The sequence below is a fragment of the Vespa crabro genome, chromosome 8, assembly GCF_910589235.1.
Source record: "Vespa crabro chromosome 8, iyVesCrab1.2, whole genome shotgun sequence".
In the NCBI taxonomy this organism is placed as follows: Eukaryota; Metazoa; Arthropoda; class Insecta; order Hymenoptera; family Vespidae; genus Vespa; species Vespa crabro.
Genome location: NC_060962.1, coordinates 4,864,207 through 4,883,488, shown reverse-complemented (window position 1 = coordinate 4,883,488; position 19,282 = coordinate 4,864,207). Strand labels below are relative to the sequence as shown.

The 19,282-nt window shown below is 30.6% G+C and overlaps 3 protein-coding genes across 11 annotated transcripts; 2 read left to right on the top strand and 1 right to left on the bottom strand.

Moving 5' to 3' along the window:
* Positions 1 to 113: 113 nt before the first annotated feature.
* Positions 114 to 10,822, top strand: LOC124426346 (voltage-dependent calcium channel subunit alpha-2/delta-3). 4 transcript variants are annotated; one of them, XM_046967927.1, is made up of 19 exons: positions 114 to 436; positions 956 to 1,142; positions 1,286 to 1,825; positions 2,002 to 2,409; positions 2,487 to 2,801; positions 3,354 to 3,410; positions 5,004 to 5,084; positions 5,208 to 5,282; positions 5,366 to 5,470; positions 5,560 to 5,631; positions 5,966 to 6,113; positions 6,492 to 6,558; positions 6,764 to 6,933; positions 7,067 to 7,190; positions 7,671 to 7,703; positions 8,574 to 8,848; positions 8,945 to 9,288; positions 9,365 to 9,607; positions 9,681 to 10,822. In XM_046967927.1, the coding sequence occupies exons 1-19, from the start codon at positions 345 to 347 to the stop codon at positions 10,071 to 10,073; spliced, it is 3,729 nt and encodes a 1,242-aa protein (XP_046823883.1). In that variant the 5' UTR covers positions 114 to 344; the 3' UTR covers positions 10,074 to 10,822. The 4 variants fall into 4 exon arrangements, with proteins under 4 accessions (XP_046823883.1, XP_046823884.1, XP_046823885.1 ...); XM_046967928.1 differs by lacking the exon at positions 7,671 to 7,703; XM_046967929.1 differs by lacking the exon at positions 3,354 to 3,410 and having other exon boundaries at positions 115 to 436.
* A 530-nt stretch (positions 10,823 to 11,352) lies between these two features.
* LOC124426350 (peptide chain release factor 1-like, mitochondrial) lies at positions 11,353 to 13,413 on the bottom strand. Of its 2 annotated transcripts, XM_046967944.1 has the most exons (3): positions 12,495 to 13,413; positions 12,169 to 12,370; positions 11,353 to 12,045 (listed from the first exon to the last, which is right to left on the bottom strand). In XM_046967944.1, the coding sequence occupies exons 1-3, from the start codon at positions 12,832 to 12,834 to the stop codon at positions 11,469 to 11,471; spliced, it is 1,119 nt and encodes a 372-aa protein (XP_046823900.1). In that variant the 5' UTR covers positions 12,835 to 13,413; the 3' UTR covers positions 11,353 to 11,468. The 2 variants fall into 2 exon arrangements, with proteins under 2 accessions (XP_046823900.1, XP_046823899.1); XM_046967943.1 differs by having other exon boundaries at positions 11,353 to 12,370; positions 12,495 to 13,411.
* Positions 13,414 to 13,446: 33 nt separating this feature from the next.
* Positions 13,447 to 18,822, top strand: LOC124426348 (scm-like with four MBT domains protein 1). 5 transcript variants are annotated; one of them, XM_046967942.1, is made up of 8 exons: positions 13,447 to 14,189; positions 14,341 to 14,418; positions 15,231 to 15,643; positions 15,739 to 15,828; positions 15,940 to 16,454; positions 16,553 to 17,403; positions 17,470 to 18,119; positions 18,213 to 18,822. In XM_046967942.1, the coding sequence occupies exons 2-8, from the start codon at positions 14,376 to 14,378 to the stop codon at positions 18,381 to 18,383; spliced, it is 2,733 nt and encodes a 910-aa protein (XP_046823898.1). In that variant the 5' UTR covers positions 13,447 to 14,189; positions 14,341 to 14,375; the 3' UTR covers positions 18,384 to 18,822. The 5 variants fall into 5 exon arrangements, with proteins under 5 accessions (XP_046823898.1, XP_046823896.1, XP_046823897.1 ...); XM_046967940.1 differs by having other exon boundaries at positions 13,447 to 14,201; XM_046967941.1 differs by having other exon boundaries at positions 13,447 to 14,201; positions 14,341 to 14,421; positions 17,473 to 18,119.
* Positions 18,823 to 19,282: the final 460 nt, after the last annotated feature.

Sequence of the window (19,282 nt, the reverse complement as noted above, 5' to 3'; positions counted from 1 at the left end):
CCGTGGAACGTGGCCGATTGTATTATGCGCACTACCAGCACCGTTGGCAGCGCAACGACGACGACGACGACAACGGTGACGGTGACAGTGACGGTGACGACGGTGACAACGACAACGATAACGGCGACAAACAAGAACGTGTACGACGACGAAAACGGTGGTGGCAACGACAACGACGACAACGACGACGACGACGAAGACGGTGAAGACAACTACGACGACGAAGACGAGGACTACGAGGGCATCCTTAATGTCAGACGCGAGTGTGCTCTCGGGCTCAGTTTTGTTTAACGTGTCCTCCCGTAAACAGCAGAGAGCCGAAGCGAGAGAGGTCTCGAGAAGTGATGAAGTCCTCTTTCCTATCGGCCACCGTCGCCACCCTGTTCCTGATCCTGATCGAGGCACCCGATCCTGGTGACGGTATTTCTCACAACACGTAAGTATTTCAATCAGGATTATTTTCTTCATTTTTTTCTTTCTTTTTCTTTTCTTTCTTTTTTATTTTCTTCTTTTTCTTTTTTTTATTTTTCTTTTTTTTTCTTTTCGTTGTTGATTCAATTCAATCCACCTCATCTATTACCGTGACGATACAATTTTACGTTTGTCAACGAGATTGCTTTCAAGGTCGAACCTTCCTTTAATACATTTATTTACGCCTTTTTTTCTAAAAAGAAACATTTCGCGTATGTGTTTGTGTGTGTGTGTGTGTGTGTGTGTGCGTGTGTGTGTGCGCGTGTGTGTATATATATATTTTTTTTCATGATATAACGTGATGATAATACATATTGATATTGCTACATGTAATTATAATAAAAGGAGACACGTATAATCACATTAAGGACTTAATTCTCTTATGATACATACTGTAACGTGACTATGACGTTAAAGTTGTTTTATTAATCAATCGATTCAAATCGTCCCCCTATATTTTTTTTTTCTTTTTCTTTACTTTTAGAGTGAAAACATGGGCGGAAAAGCTGGGCTTCGAGTTATCGCAATTGGGAAAATACGTAACGAATGTGGAAAAGTTTCATGAGAGTTACAAACACGCGGATGTTAAACCTCGCGACGGAGGCGCTTTGGTACATGAAATTGCCAAGGATATCAAAGCGATGATGGAATCTAAAATTTCAGCAATAAGGGTATAGTTCGTCTTTTTTTCTATTATAATTATTATTATTATTATTATTATTATTATTATTATTATTATTATTATTATTATCATCTATCGTTATTATTAAAATTTCTCGAGAAAAATTGTTTGGGGGTTTTATTTGTTCACCAGAGAATTATGGACGTTGCCGAAACGTCAGCTTTATCAGCACCAGATGCCGATCCTCCAGAGTCCTTCGATTTTATTAACGCGAAAAATAATACAATCGAACTCGAGTATAGTGACCATTTCGGTGGACAAGTTAATTTGAATATGTCCGCGGTTCACGTGCCAACAAATGTATACGAACGTGCGTCGGAAGTACTCAGGGCGATTAAGTGGTCCGAGGAATTGGACAAGACATTTATTAATAATTACGAACAAGATCCATCCTTATCCTGGCAATATTTCGGCAGTGCTACGGGTTTTATGAGACAGTATCCTGCAATGAATTGGTATATGGAACCGGTCGATCTCTTCGATTGCAGAACACGAAGTTGGTATATCGAAGCAGCTACCAGTCCCAAGGACATTCTTATACTTATGGATATATCCGGTAGCATGACCGGAATGCGTCGAGAAATTGCTCGACATGTCGTTAATAATATTTTAGACACGCTTGGAAATAATGATTTTGTCAATATCATTACATTTTCGAATATTACGAAAGAGGTAAAGTCTTATTGGAGAATATCGTTTCTAACTTTGATTATTTACTTTTTGATATTATTAAAAAGCGTATGAATTTTCTTTTATTTATTTCTTGTCATTTCCCAAAAATATAATTCATACTTTTATACGACTTCAATACTCACATACGAGTATTACGTAAGACCCTTCCATTTTAGGTGGTTCCTTGTTTCAATGATACCTTGGTTCAAGCGAATTTAGCAAACGTAAGGGAACTGAAGAGGGCTATTTCAAATCTCGAAACAGTGAATATTGCAAATTTTTCTTTAGCTTTGACTACGGCTTTTGAACTACTTGCAACTTATCGTTTGGAAAAGGAAGGGGCAAGATGTAATCAGGCAATTATGCTAATAACTGACGGAGTACCTTTTAATTATAAGGAGATCTTCGAAGAATATAATTGGAAAGATAATCCTGATGAACCTTTAAAAGCTGATATGCCGGTTAGAATGTTCACTTACCTGATTGGTAGAGAAGTAGCGGATGTTCGTGAGGTACAATGGATGGCTTGCGCGAATAGAGGATATTACGTACATCTTTGTACTTTAGCTGAAGTACGAGAAGAGGTAGAATATTTTTTTATTCAATTAACCCATCAATTAAATATTCAAATATATCAATAATTATTGAGCATTTTCTTTAGGTCTTGAAATATATTCCTGTGATGGCCAGGCCATTAGTTTTGGGCCGTGCAGATCATCCAACTATATGGACACCGGTTTATGCTGACATTACGGATCCAAAAATGACGGACTGGCTGTGGGAACAACGTGAAAGCGAAGAACAAAAGGAACGATTTTTACAATACCATAGAAATCGAAAACTCTTCAATACGGAGGAACAGGACCGTAGATTCGTGAAGAAGCAAAAGAAATCGCACGAACAAAGTGATGATTTACAGGAATACAGATTGATGACTTCGGTTAGCATGCCCGTCTTCGACAGACGTGAAAACGCGGTAAGTTTCGAATTTATTAAATAACGATTAACTCTTAATGATTAAATAATATCCTTACGAAAGAAGAAAATAATATATAAAAGAAGTGTTATATGTTAAATAAAATGAAAAATATCACAAAGAAATCCAGAACGATTTAGAGAATCTATAGTTGCGAAAAGAAATATGATTTTTTTTTTTTTTGACGAGTTAGGTAAAGCACACAGGCAAAGTACATACTCGATGTTAATTCTTCGGCCAACTTATATAAATAAGCGTACGTATTGGAAAAATTCCCGTCCTTTTCATTCGAACTTAATTCATTCGCTTAACTCATTTTGATTCACGGCACGAACCCATTCATTCTCATTCACCGTAAGAAATTTTCTTTTTCTCTAACGAGAGATAACATTATTATATTATGAAAATCCCGAAATCCATCTAAAAACGAATATTATTATCACGATCTTCGTGTCCTTGCATTCGTCCTACATGGAAATTTTTCGATCGATTCGTTTTATTATCCAGAAATTCAGTCTCTTTCGTCGGTTTTAAGTTCCTCTTTGTCCACAGAACATCACAAGGCAGGTGCTGGTGAACGAAGCTTACTGGGTGACAGAGACAAGAGAGGTTGGCAGCCAAAAAACACAAGCAACGTTGTTTCAATGCATAGAACCCTATACCTACACCTTTTATATTCGTACATACAGCGACCGTATACAGATCCAAATTTTGCACGTTTTTAATAATAATATCCAGAAATAAATTATAATCGAGAATTAAATTTTTATCTAAACCGATATAAATTTGGCTTGTCTATATTTCTAGGTAAAAGGAAAAAAAAAGAAAAAAAAGAACAAAGAAGATTATTTTTTTTTATTTACATGATATGGAGAATAAACGGTCGCCGTGTGACATTTCTTTCGTTCCTTTTAGGTCCACCTTCGTCTCTCTGGTATCTTATTTTGATCTAACATTAGTACTGCAATTGGTTTAATCATTAGGTAGGTTTAGGTACTTTAGTCTACCCTGTGTCCTGTCGAGACGAGTAGAAAAAAGGGAAATTCCCGCCCGCCTGTTGGATTGCGAACGGCGAACTTCCTCGTAAAACTTAATCATTTTTATTATTATTATCATTATTATTATTATTATTATTATTATTATTATTATTATTATTATTATTATTATTATTATTATTATTATTATTATTATTATTATTATTATTATTATTATTATTGTTGTTGTTGTCGTTATTATAAATATTATTATTATCGCTGACTCGTAGAAGAAGTCATTTTCTGCAGTCGTCGTGTTTGAAAAAAAGAACTTTCAAAAACAATACAAATTAAAATCAAAACTATAAACTCATATAATTATACACACGATACGACTTGGCAGTTTATTGAGTGCTAGAATTTTGTTAGAGGAATTACATTAGTAGATTACGTTTGAATGCCGTTGCAGTTAGTCGGTTTTTTATGAACTACGAATCATTGTATCATTTGTGAAAATATTACTATGTTAACGATCGAAAATTTATTTCACAAAATTTCATGCCAAAAAAGCTACATTCTTGTTCGTACTTAATTTTGGAAAGATTCGTATTCTATATAAAAATCGACGATAGAAAGATCAACGGCGCGCTAATTATTAATTTGAAATTAATACCTAGGATTTAGCCTGCGTCAGATATTATTGTTATTATTGTGTATCGTTATTATTATTATGATTATGAGTATAATTACTCTATTATTTTTTGTTATTATTATTATTATTATTATTATTATTATTATTATTATTATTATTATTATTATTATTATTATGTATACTATTATTGTATTCTTATTCTTATGTTTTCTTCTTCTTCTTTTTCTTATTATTATTGTTATTATTATTATTATTATTATTATTATTATTATTATTATTATTATTATTATTATTATTATTGAGAATGTAGTGAGCTAGTTTTATATACATACATATATTCAGACGTGTCAGATAACACACACTTATCGTTATTCGTTTATTTAGTATATCATTTTTTGGATACTAGTAACGTGTGTCTTTAGAACGAATTCATTGTGATAGCCTTGTTGGAGAAGGTAGATACGCTTCTGGTTATGCGACTTGGGATGATATGATCATTTGTAATTTATTTCGATAACGTCCCTGTCACGCGACCTGCGAAGGATCTTTTAAAATTGTCGACAATTGTATGCGCAGACACGAATCGCCAATCTTCTCGGTGTTGCCGGCACGGACGTACCCATCGAGGAAATACAAAAGTTTATGATGCCACATATGGTAAGAAGTTATTGATCATTTTTAATCTTTTTAGAATCCATACCATAGACGATTCACGTGTTTTTATTTTTGTTTTCTTTTTATTTTATTTTATTTGCTTTTTTCTTTTCTTTGTCTTTCTAGCTGGGTGTTAATGGATACGCGTTCATCGTTACTAATAACGGCTACATCCTAATTCATCCTGATCTTCGACCTGTGGTAACTATGAACTGTATTAAATTGAAAGGTTCTAATCGTAAAGATATTATATAAGTCCATCTCATAAAAATATTCTTTGATAGTTTCAAGGCATATTAAAACCAGCATACAACAGTGTCGATATGACTGAGGTCGAATTAATGGATCAAGACAAAGGACCGAGAGAATTCGATGAAGGAATAATTATGGTATAAAATTATCACAAGCTAATAGATCATCTAATAAGCTAATATCCAACCTTGAATGATGGTTAATATCAATAATCGTTTCTTCGCAGCTCCGTAACGATGTGGTCAATCAAGCTAACGGTAGCGTGACGTTACATACGAAATATCATTACGATGACATGGTGAGTATATATATATATATAAAACGAAAACTTCGTAATGTATTAGGTCTATCGAAATGTTCTATTCAATTAGGACACAAATTGTTAATACCAATGAGTCATTTTATCCGAAAGAAATTCAAAAGCTTTTATCAGAATAAATAAGAAGTTGTTAATATTAATAAAAACTACTCTGTTAATTATATATTAATAAACGGTATAAAAATTTATTATTATTTTTTTTTTCTTTTAACTTAAAAACAAAACAAAACTTTCTGATTAACCTAATAATTTTCAATTGAAATAACGTAAGAATATATTCGAGCTGCATTTGTTGATTATTTGTTAAAAATAGAAACGTGTTGGTCGTGTGAAAAGAAAATACGATTATACCGGAATATCGAAAACCCCATTCACGGTGGTTGTGAGCCTTCCGCAGCACGATTATGCCGGAAGCTATCGTATATACGCCACCGAGGAGATACACAGATCTCATGTGAGGGGTGAGTATGCTGTTTATTATATACATATAACAACGTTTTTCAAAATCCACAAAATATATAAAAATTAATAATTAGATAGATAAATATCTCGTTCCAGAAAATATTTCAGGACAAAGTTTTCAACGAAAATTAAAATATCTCATTCGTTCTAACATAAAATATAGATCAAATCAAGTTTTTATTTTTGCTATAAGAACAATATCTATAGTAAAATGAAAACTTGGAAGATAGAAAATTTTAAAGATATGATAGATCCATAAACTTTTTTTTCACTATTTTGCGTTCATACATTAACTATTTTATTATGTATATCTTCTTTATACGTCTTTCTTTCTTAAATATTAAATTAAAAAAGAAACTAACGTTGACTCGTCGTAGGAAAAAACGTGACAGATTACTTCCCGGGTAACAACTGGCGGGTGCATCCTGATTGGATGTATTGCAAGTAAGTGTATTCTTTCATTTTGTTTTATTAATAACACTATTGTACTATAAATAAATTTTTTCTATTTACTTATAAATATATTTATATAATAACAACTCTATTATCTATTAATAAATAATAACTTTAAATTTAATTTACTATAATTGGTATTAATCTTGAATAATATAAATTCAAAGATAATAATAATGATTTATTATTATCATAGATATCATTATGAGGGTGAACACAAGTTCAATAACTCGGAATTGGAACTCTTACATTTTCTGAAACGTACCCGTTTGCCAGGTTGGAAGTGGATCGATATGAAACAAAGATCCCAACCGCCAGAGTTTTCTGCCGCGAGTTCCGGTCATGGCTCGCATCGCAAATCTTACAGTTAGTATATAAATTATTATTTATAACACACTATAAATTGTTAATAATATTTGAAATTTAACGAAACTATTTGTAACATTGATCGAAAATGAAAATAATTTGTTTTGTAATAGAAAACTTTTTATATTAACAGATAATCCTTACAAGGCCGACAAAAATTCCTATTACTGTGATAGATACCTTCTTTCGAGTCTGGTATTCGATGCTAAGGTAACCGAGTGGTTTGCGAATCCCAGTACCACCCGCGAAGAAAAAGGGTGAGTTAATTTTTCATTAATTTTTAATAAAAAAAAAGGAGAGAAAAAAAACATGAAAATAAAACAAAACAAAAAAGATTACGAATCTTCGCAATACCAACGCGAATTCGATCGGATGTAAATGAATATATTTAGTTCCTTAACGCGGATCACGAGAAACGTCATACAAGCGCAAACACACCGTCATGAATTAACTCAAGAGAGAGGGAGAAAGAGAGAGAAAGAAAGAAAGAAAGAGAGAAAGAACGAGAGAGTGAGATAGAGTGAAAGAGAGAGAGAGAGAGAGAGAGAGAGGGAGAGAGAGAGAGAGAGGGAGAGAGAGAGAGAGAGAGAGAGAGAGATAATACTGTGTCGTTCTTCTCTGTTCTTAAGTTATTTGCACAGTTTTTCTCTTGTTTTATTAATTTCTTTATAATCAGGATAGTAAAAAATGCACCTATTCTTTTTTGACTAATACTTAACCACTTTGACGCAATGCAGACCTTTAGCTAGGCTGATGAATCTGCTAACCAGGTAACGTTCATCAAATCGCACCTTTCGCCTTTAGAAAATAAAATTGCCTCAATTATTACGATCTTTTTATTACTCTATTGCACTATAACTTTCTTTCACTCTAAATTATTTCTCGATTCGTTTGTATACTATAGTTGTATTTATTTATTTACTTTGTTACCACTTTCTTCGGATTGTTTTTATTTTTTAATTGTATTTATTTTATTTCATTTATTTACTTTACTTTTTAATCTTTTTTCTGCTATATGACTCGTCACAAATTCATTGGATATTCATTTACCTTCTTTTTCTCTGGTGTCTCACATATTCTTCTTGTTGGTTCATCGAAATTTTTATATTAGCAAAACAAGTTGCTTATACGCTTCTTCGTAGGGCCAGCATCGTCTTTCAGGAATGGATTCGTGAAGAGGAAGTGAAGCTCTACTCTAATAGCAAATGGATTTTCTCGATACAAAATGTATCGCTGTAGAAATAAAATATATTAATCCGTACGAGATCATATAAATTTGCACATTTATATTATATTATTATATATACACATATATACATATATATATATATATATAACTGGCTGTATTATAAATCTTAAAAGAAATAAATCAAAAATTTACAAGTTCTATTTAAATGAGATTTGTGCAAATTTATATAAATCTTTGTTTAATAACTTGGCACATTTTTAATCAAACTTACGTACAATTTACGTATATATGTATATGCATAAGCGAACAAATCAGCAAATTCCAAGATAATTACTAATTACGATACCTAGCTCGATATATTCGTATTTTGTATTATTTATAAATCATAGTAAGATAAAAGAAAAAAGAAAAGAGAAGATTTGATTAAATTTTAACACGTAACTTTTCATAGGAAGGAATTTCAACAACGTTTTGGAGTGACGCTTGCTTTCATGGCTACGCACAGTGGTTTAACAAGATGGCAAGATTTTTTATTGGATGAAGAAGATCCTATACCTGATGACCACTTTAGCAACATGTATCCTAAAGCAATAGATGAGGTCTGGTACAAACGTGCAGTAGAACAACATTATGTTCAACCAGAAAGCTTTGTCTTCTCGGTCCCAATCGATGATGAAGGAGCAGATAATACTACTTTAGTCACTGCCAGTCGTGCCATATTTATCGGTAAATTTATTTCCCAATTGATCATTTATTTTAATAAAAAATTTTTTAAATTATATATATATATATATGTATATATATTTGAATTATTATTTGCAGGTAATGGAAAAACTAAAGCACCAGCAGCCGTCGTAGGATTTCAATTTCAACATACTGCTCTACAAGGACTATTTCAAAATATAACGTTTAATTGCGAAGGACTTGGTAATTGTTATAAACATTGCGGTAACGATTCATGGGCATGTTATTTGATCGATAACAATGGATACATAATCGCGGCGAAAGATGAGATCGACGCTGGAAGATTCTTTGGTGAAGTCAGAGGTCCTGTAATGGCTGGTCTGGTAAAGGAAGGCATTTTCGAGAAAATCAGGATGTACGATTATCAAGCAGTTTGTTTCAAAAGTAAACAAACGAAAAACGATGCTAGTATATTACTGACGGTTCGTTGAATTTCTTGAAAACGTTTTAAAGAAAAGAGAACGTTTTAAAAAAAATATATTTCATTTTAATTTACAGCCCTGGACAAGCTTCAAAAAAGTCATTACCTGGATTATTGGCCAAATGGCTTGGGCCTGGGTAAAAGCTGGTATTTGGAATTCGGACTATGCACACGCTTATGCTTATCCAAACGAAAATGATGGTATGCACGATGATTATCATGAAAATGATGATAAAGCTCCAGTCGATGCCAAAGATGAAAAATTGTTTGATATGAAAGTTTTAATTAATAGAACACGGCCAGAGGCATGCGATAAAGAGGTTAATACAAATAATATTTTAAAATAATTAAATCAACGAGGTCATTTAAATCAAAGTAAAATTAAATTTTCAGGTATACTTATATTTGCGCAATTCATCTGTAACAAATTACAACATCGAGGTTGATACAGACGACGAATGCGCAAGACCCTACGTTGTGCAACCGGTCAATTTCAGCAACATGTTATTAATTGTAGTTAACATAGGCACTTGCTACGACACCACGCTTCCATCTTTAACCGTGGTACCTGAAGAAGTGATATATGAAAATAATTCTCTGGTTTGTCAAAAGGCTTGGACATTTTTAAAGAGGAAAAGGCCAGAATCCTGTATAAGAACTCATCCAAGAGAAAGTGAAATTAAGGATCTCTGTGGATTAGCTAGTGAACAAGGGCCAAACAATTTCCTTATCTTTTTGTTGCTAACGTGTATTTTGATCAAACAGATTGTCTTTCGGTACAATTAATTCTTGCTTTTTTTATAACCAACAATATATTTCTTTGCAAGATGATATCTATCATGATATCGATATACCCTTAATGAGCAAAGAAATGTGAAGCGTGATTAATCTAATGTCAAAATTTTAGGATCTAGTCAAAATGCATCGGCGTATATCTCGATGGAACGCTTATGCTAGAGGCGACCCTCAGTTTCTACCTCTTTTCACCCTGCTGATTTGCAGCACGGCTTGAAATACTGGCTGATACATGTATACCAGATAGTTATGTCGCGAATATTAATCGTTCAATCGTTCTCTCGTACGAAATCATAGATTAAAAGCTGAGAAAGTCCAAAAAGCAAAATCTTACTGCCCGAAACGCAAAGCGATCTGTGCTCTGTGCGCTGCTGCTCTTCACTTTTTCTCTTTATTCGTCTCTTTATCTTTCTAAATCTACATAATTCCTTTAATATTGTTAATACTATTTCGAAAGTTAGTATCGTCATATATTTAAATAAAATGTCAAACATTGTTTTCTTTTTTATGTTTGACAAATTTTCCATAAAAAATCGATGTTTGTAAGTTAGAATAGATAGACAATTTTTAGGTGAAATTTATGTACAAAGATCAAATATTTACATGGGACATGGATTAATGTGCATTACTGAATGATTGATTGATCATTGTTAAAACAAATAAGGTTTCAGTACGTTGTATATTGATACTGTGTGCAGCTATTTTGTAAATAAATATTAAATCAATATCACCATAAAAAATAACATACAGAAAGGAAACATTTACAACACACATAACATTTAAATACCATTTAAACGAACAGAGTAATTCTTGAGAATAACGTTGTAGGTGTAAAAGTACTTCATTCTCATGTAGGTTAATCGTTTAATGAAGGAATCTTGCGTTAATATGTCGGAACTCTACTCGCTGTAAGAATCATTATGCAATTACTAAAACGATTCTTCATAGTGATCACAATAGATAAAAGTTTATAGTGATATTCTAGTGCATATACGAGCAGGGGCGCATATACGAGCGCACATTCATAAATAAACTATGATCATTTGCGCTTTGTATGTACATTAATCGATGTAAAATATATATATCGCGCGCTCGCGGGCATTTAACATTTATAGAGACTATGAATATTAATTTTGTATATTATTGTATTATATGACAGTTAAAAAACAATGTGTGCCTATGGACACGTCGTTATTAAAATCTTGTTGTATCTTTTTCAAATAAATTACGAAATTTTATTGGATGAATCCTATATAACAAAATATAAATGTTACCTAAATATTGTATAATTTATTGGATTAAACTATATACAATTTAACACTTATATACATGACATAAAATTTTGTCAAAAAAAAGAAGAAATAAATTTTATGAAGAAATGAAATATTATTTTGTTTTGGACTCTAATTTATTTATCATCTCGACTAAAATTTTCATTTGTATATTACTATGCAATATACCTTCAAGTTCTTCCAATTCTTCGCCTCCTGTCATAAACGATTTTAAATTATGCATCGTTCCATTTTCTAATCTGTGATCCGTGATACGATCTTGATTATAATTATATGTTCTTATCTTTTCATTCCTGAATCCTAAGCCCATTTGCTTTTTACGCATTTCACTAACAATCCCAATTTGTTTATTCAATTCTTGTTGATATAAAATAGTTTTTAGCTTCAAGAGTGCTATTTCTTTATTTTTTATTTGTGATCTTTGCGTTTCACAACATACTGTTATTCCAGTTGGGCAATGAGTTATTCTCACAGCAGAATCAGTTGTATTTACATGTTGACCACCAGCACCTGATGATCGCATTGTTTCTATCTTCAAATCCTTATGATTTAAATTAGTTTCAATATCTGTGGGTTCTGGTAAAACAGCAACTGATACTGTACTGGTATGCATACGACCAGATTTTTCAGTTTTTGGTATTCTTTGTACTCTATGAACGCCTCCTTCATATCTAAATTTTTTAAAAGCTAAATTACCTTTAAGTAAAATACTAGTATGCCTTATACCATTTTCACTTTTATCCAGCTCCAATAATTCATGTTCTATTCCTAAATAATCTGCATATCCTAAATACATTTTATAAAGATCTTCAACAAAAAGCATAGCCTCTTGACCTCCAACACCAGCTGATATTTCAAGAATGATATTGTTATAATTTTCTTTATCGAGATCATACAGAATTATATTCAATAACTTTTCATCCACATCGTCCAACTGTTTTTTATATATTACTTCTTCTTCCTGGGCTAATCGTTTCATTTCCTCGTCTTCTTTACCTAAAAAATAAGTTTTGAACGATTATCTATATTAACTCTGTATGACAACATCAGAAATAAGTAAAAAAATAAATAAATAAATATCAAATTATAACTTTATATTAAAAAGTGGGCTATTATTTACCAAGATCTTCCAAGTATTTTACATTTTCCTTAATATTAATACGATCTTCCAACGTGCCTGCCACAGATTTTATATCAATCATTTTTACAAAATTATTTTCCTTCCATTGATTACTTTGATAAGTATCAGAAAGATAATCTAAATACTTTTTAATACTATTATCAGAAAGTGGTAAATTTAAACGTGATGCAAATACATTATTTGACATGAAACAAAACAATCCTTTGAGGTTATGTAATGTATTTAGGTTGGTTAGAGAATTACACCTTTGCGAAGTATCATATATCATTATAGGTCGTCTATGAACATTAAATCTTCTTGACAATATTAGAAGAAACATGATCGTTTTCGTTGTTAAAAAAAAATCTAATCCAAAAGATGTGTATCATACAAACACAAGATTTCAAATGAGACCGCTAGTTTTACCTAGCTTAACCATTTGAAAAAAAGAATATTGAAGAGTGCGCTTAAAGAGTATCGTCTGCTAATCAGTGTGGACGGGATAAAATTGTTAATATGTACATACTTTAAAAAAGTTGATACAATCAATATTTCATTTCTAAGATATATATTTGGTTATGTCTATCGTCGTATAAATGAAGTACAACTTCATTCAAAATTCATCTACGAAGAAATCATTTGATGTGATTGTTTTATGTTTGTAATCTGAATTTAGTCGAATATATTCAGTTAAATTTTTTATTAAGAACGTTGGTCTTTCTGTATGAAAATCGTCTATACAGTTTGATACACCGATCGTTTGTTACTTCAAATTGATATCTTTAACTTAAAAAGTCATTGAAATAATTATTATAATATAGATAGAAATAATAGAAAGTTATCCTTTAAAAGAAAAGAAAGAACATTTCGCTAGATGGTGCGCATAAGGCTTACGAATGAGAAGAATAAATACACATATATGATTTCACTCTTGCATTAAATTTTTACTTACATACACGTCTGGATTCGCGCTAACGATCACGCTCGCCAATCGCAGTAAAGACCGAGGCATATTTACCTCAGAACCTTCCAAATTATTCTTCCATAAATTTTGTTCTATACCTGAAGGATATATGGATGGTAATAAAACATTTAAAGTATGTACCTTTTATATTGTACATAATTGCAAGGTTCATTCAGGTAACGGTACATAGACAAATATATATATATGTATATATATATATATACACACACATACATTTATATATAACGGGAAAAAGGGAAAAAGAATAACGAATGTGAGGTCAGAAAAGGGAGTTGGAATAATAAAACTAGAGAGAGAATGAGAGAGAGAGAGTAAGTGGTGGGAGTGAAGGGTATGGGGCAGGGGAGAGAAGGATAGGGGCAGGGAGAACATTGAAATAAATTCGAAATTTTACTCGTTCTTCACGCATTACTAGTTCGTTGCTTGATAAGTAAAGTTTGTTAAATATATTATTAAGTTTAGAATAAAGACAAAGGAAAAAGAAAAAGAACGAAATTCGAGACAAGAGAAGCGAAAGAAAGATAGTGCGAGTAAGAAAGAGAGAGAGAGAAAGAGAGAGATAGATAATGTGATAGAGTGAGATAGGAGAAAGAGAGCGACGATACATATGTACGGCGGGGCAAGCGTAGAACGGCGGACTGTTACGAGCGACGATAGTATTTTTCGTTGAAATAAATTCGATAAAGATTTCGAAAAAAGGGATTACTTAGGTACTAATGTTTGTAAGTATTGATAAACTTTCATTGTATTTAATTTAAAATAAATTTCTCCAAATGAATCGCGTTAAATAATACATATAATGTAAATGATTTCGATGCTTGTTCTAAATAAAAAAAATTGATTTTGATGTATGATGTGCAGGCTCTATCTCTCTTAATATAATAACGCGAGAAAACATGGAATCGTGCGAGAATCGGACTCAAGAAAAAAATCAAGAAGGTGGTAAGTTGTTTTGTTTGTTTTCTTTTTTTTTTTTTTTTTTTTTTTATTTGTTTTTCTCTTTCTTTCCTTCTTTTAACGTTCTCTCACAGATTATTATTAATTTATCTTAGTTGCAATATATCGTATTTTATAATTATATAACGTTGTGTGATTTAGATCGTAACAAAACCGCGCTAGATGTTGTTTGGTAACCTTAAGTTTTACGGAATATTTTACTTTTCTATCGTAAAAAAAAAACTATTGCTTTTAACAAACACAAATGTATGATTTTTAGATAAACAGATATTATAATGGATTTTATAAATAAACTTGTTGTTCAAGTCCCGTTGATATATTTACGAACGTGAAAATATCACCTTTCGAACTTCATTTTCTAAACTTAATCGTATATATAATCATGAATTTATTATCTCTAAAATTTACATATTTATATATACGGTTACAATCGATATCTATCTATATATGCGTTTATCGAATATATACAAATATTATAACGAGAAAATAAATAATCGTATAAAAATTGTAAATTATTTTTTTTTTTTATTTCTTTATTTATTTTTTTTTTTTTTTTTTTTTTTGTTTTTTTTTGTTTTTTTTTTGTTTTTTTTTTCCATTATAATGGTCTTTTAATACAAATTTTATTTTATAAAAAATATTTTTAATTATAGTAATTATAAATAAATATACATGTCAATGTGATTAGAAATTAAAAGATGATATATTTAAATAATATAAAAGAAAAAATAATTTTTCAATATAATATTATTTATTTTTATTATATTTTTAATTATCTCAAATTATTGTTACAGAAAATGGATTTTTTTGGCAAGATTACCTTGATGCTACTGAAAGTGTTGAGGTTCCACAAATTATGTTTCCACATGTAGAATTAACATTACAAAGTGGGATTGAAATAGGAATGGCTTTAGAGGTACCAATAGGAAAAACAATAAATGAATCTGATATTACTTATTGGATAGCTTCGATTGTTATGGCTTGTGGACCACTACTAAGATTACGTTACTTTGGTGGAGATGAGAGGACGTTAGAATTTTGGTTTAATCTTACTAAAGAAGCTGCTCATGAACTTGGATGGTGTACAGCAAATAATAAAAAATTAGAGCCTCCTGATGTTGTACTTCAAAGATCACCAGATTGCATTGAAAAATTATCTCATTTTTTAACAACTGCACGTACTGTACCACCAGGAATGTTAACTGGGGTAAATTTTAATTTTCCTCTTCATACTTGTAATTGTTTACAATATTATTCTAATTTTATTACAATTGTTATTAACAAATATATCTCTTTTCATAGGATGGTCTTAGCATGACAGAAAAAATTAAACAAGGAATGAAAGTTGAAGTAAGCGATGTTTTACATCCTTATAAATTATGGGTAGCTACGGTAAGAATTATTACATTGTACCAAATTATAATCTAACTGTAATTTCATAGTATTTTTTAAAAATGTCACATTGTATTTTAATTATTATTTTATGAATAAATTTGTTTTCAGATTATAGAAAATGTTGGAGGCCGTCTTTTATTAAGGTATGATACACCTGGTTCGTCGTTTAAGGACTTCTGGATGTTTTGTACATCAGAACATCTACATCAATATGGATTTGCATGTAAATCAGATTCAACTTGGTTTTTAGAACCACCTAGTTCTATAGTAGATATGCATACTTATGAAGAATGGAAAGATTTACTTGAATCAAAACCAAAAAATTGTGATATACCAGTAGAATTATTTAAAAATGAAGTTGACCATCCTAAACATAATTTTAAAGTTGGAATGAAATTGGAGGCATTGAATCCAATAAATCAGACAAAAATATGTCCTGCTACTATTATTAAAGTATTTGATGACATATACTTTCTAGTCCATATTGATAAATATGATGAAAATGTAAAAGGTACTGATATTGACTCTTGCTTATATAATCAATCTGAAAAAAATACATGGCTTTGTACAGCAGAACATCCATACATATTTCCAATTGGCTGGTCAAAAAAACATAATATCAAGTAAGTATTATGTTTGAGGTATACACGATATTTATTATTCATAATATTTTATTAAAAATGTGATATTAATAAATTTTTTATATTTATATTTTTCATAGAATTACACATCCAGAAGGCTGGATTTCCACTACTGATGAGTTTGATTGGGATGAATACTTGAAGAAAACAGGAAGTATAAAAGCCGAAGAAAATTTATTTTATGAGAGAAAAAATGCAGCAGATGCAGGTTTTGAATGTGGCATGCGTTTAGAAGCTGTTGATCCAGAATATGAGAACATTATCTGTGCTGCTCATATTACTAAAATTGTTATGAATTTATTATGGATAAAATTAGATAATTATGAAGATAACAAACCAGAACATATAGTTCATATGCGTTCCTTAGAGATATTTCCTGTTGGATGGTGTGAATCAAATCATTATCCATTAAAACCACCAAAAGACTACATTGAAATTTGTAAAAAAGTACAAACACCTGTAAAAGAAGAAAAGAAAAATAATGTACTTGACATACCAATTTCAGAACCACGTTCCTCGTTGTGGTGTCCAAAAATATATTTTAATTATCGTTGTTTTACTGGTCCAATGATATCAAAAGGAAAATTAGCTACTTTACCAAAGGCTGTAGGACCTGGTCCCGTAGTCTTAGTAATGAGAGAAGTTTTATCCATGATAGTGTCTGTTGGATATAGAAGTGCCAGAATTTTGAAGGTATTACAGTGTGATTCAAAGCCAGACCCTGGATATCGTTTGGAAGTTTTAAAAGCAAAACACAAAAATAATACGTATCGTGCAAGTGTTGCTGTTGTTACTTCTGGAGACATGGTAGCAGACTTTTGTAGAAATATTTGTAAAAAATTGATGGTGTGTCCTAATTTATTTGGACCCTTGCATGTATTAGAAAATGAATGTCCGGACAAATGTCATAAAACATCAAAAACAAAATTCAGTAAGTATAACAAATCCACATGTTTTGTATTTTTCATTATTTAACTTTAATAATTTTTAATTTCAGCAGCATCAGTGGGAACTGGAAAACGAGGCAAACCAAAAGGTTATACGAGTATAATGGTACAAAAACCAAGGGCATGGGGTGGTAGACGTAGAAGAAGGCGTGGGAGATGGAGCAATAGAGACAAAAGAATTAACTATGAATACGAAGATGAAATGCCTTTTATGCCGTTGGATTTAGCAAAACATATGTCAGATGGTCTTGAAGAAACATTTGATGGTAGACAACCTCTTTCAGAAATAGATATTATGATACAAAAAGGTTTAGAAAAATCAGATAAATCAGATGATTTTAAGACTGAACCTCCGTCAAGTAATGCTTCAGAGGACTCTGGAAGTTCGTTTAACGATAGAAAAATGAAAGATAATCGAGCAGGAAGTCCTAATAGTTTGAATACTAAACATCATTTTACAAGGTTTAGTCAAAATGTAACAACCACTAGAGGAAGTAAAAGGGAACGTGATTGGGACACAAGTATAGAGTCCGATTGCTCTGAAGCAGATGCAGAATATGTAAGAATGCAAAAAAAACAAAGACGACCGAAAACACGTAAACTTGATTCAAATCCTTTATTTTGGACCGTTGATGACGTATTTCGATATCTTAAAAAGACAAATGATTGTAAAGACATCGCTTATCGTGTTAAACAAGAAGTGAGTCATACTTGATTACGTCACATACAAAATTCAAAAAAACGAACTTCTTAATAACAAATAATAATATGATTTTTTGTTCTCGTCTTTCAGGAAATCGATGGTCTCGCCTTTTTATTATTAAACTTACCATCTCTCACGCAACATATGAAATTACGAACAAGCTTAGCCATGAAACTTTGTCGTCATGTTGAACAAGTGAAAGTCACATTTTTTTTACGACACATTAATGAAATTGATCCAGAAAAGTATCCTATAGCATAAATTTTTAATTTTTAAACAAATTTTTTTATTTATAAATTGTATAATAATGTATTAATTTAAAACCAAAAAAATGTTTGCAAAAATATTTAGTGTATTGCATATCCAATAGTGATTATATATGTATTTTAATTTATATAAATATGTGTGGTAATGATAGCAATAAGCAAGATAAATATCTTTTGAGAAATACGATTTAAAACTGAGATTATATATATATATATTTTTTCTTGTGTAACAAAAATGAAAAGATATATAGATAGAAGAATTCTAATTAAATGAAAACAATTTGTCATACATAATATATGCGTATTTTACCGTTAAATGCTTTTTCCACTTGACTCCACAATTATGTGCAAAGGTTATATAATTTTTTTACACACACACACACATGTATGTATGTATATATATTATTGTATCTGTGTATGTGTATATATATATATATATATATATATATATATATATATATACACATAATAAAAAATATAGAAATTATTATTTAATCGTAATAATAACGATTAAAAAAATATGTACATTGTCATATTTATAATTGGATGCAATTACAATATCAGAAAAATTTTAATTATATATTAATGGTAATTAAATTGATTTATTGTAATTATTCAAGATATTTACAATGTTAGTTTTATATGAATTATTCTAAATTTGAAACTATATTGTCAATGATAAATACAACAAACCTGATCTTTTCGAAAATTTTGCCAAACTGCCTTTATTCTAGATAGCATTTTAAAGAAATTATTATTTTTAAATAGACTTGGAGAAGAATATAAATGTATTTTATCTAAGTTGTACATAATTCTCCTCATTTAAATCATGTAAAATATATACCAATAATTATATTCGATTGAACAAACCTTTGTTCCTTAATATCCTCCCAC

What these genes read in the sequence shown, in the direction of transcription:
- LOC124426348 (XM_046967939.1), top strand. Translation starts at nt 14,376, where the DNA reads ATGGAATCGTGCGAGAATCGGACTCAAGAAAAAAATCAAGAAGGTG. An exon ending in CACCAGGAATGTTAACTGGG is followed by an intron (nt 15,644 to 15,738) that starts GTAAATTTTAAT and finishes CTCTTTTCATAG; the next exon opens with GATGGTCTTAGCATGACAGA. An exon ending in TCAAAAAAACATAATATCAA is followed by an intron (nt 16,455 to 16,552) that starts GTAAGTATTATG and finishes TATTTTTCATAG; the next exon opens with AATTACACATCCAGAAGGCT.
- LOC124426346 (XM_046967927.1), top strand. Translation starts at nt 345, where the DNA reads ATGAAGTCCTCTTTCCTATCGGCCACCGTCGCCACCCTGTTCCTGATC. An exon ending in ACCACCCGCGAAGAAAAAGG is followed by an intron (nt 7,191 to 7,670) that starts GTGAGTTAATTT and finishes GACGCAATGCAG; the next exon opens with ACCTTTAGCTAGGCTGATGA. An exon ending in ATGCTAGTATATTACTGACG is followed by an intron (nt 9,289 to 9,364) that starts GTTCGTTGAATT and finishes TTTAATTTACAG; the next exon opens with CCCTGGACAAGCTTCAAAAA.
- LOC124426350 (XM_046967943.1), bottom strand. Translation starts at nt 12,834, where the DNA reads ATGTTTCTTCTAATATTGTCAAGAAGATTTAATGTTCATAGACGACCT. An exon ending in AAAATACTTGGAAGATCTTG is followed by an intron (nt 12,371 to 12,494) that starts GTAAATAATAGC and finishes CTTATTTTTTAG; the next exon opens with GTAAAGAAGACGAGGAAATG.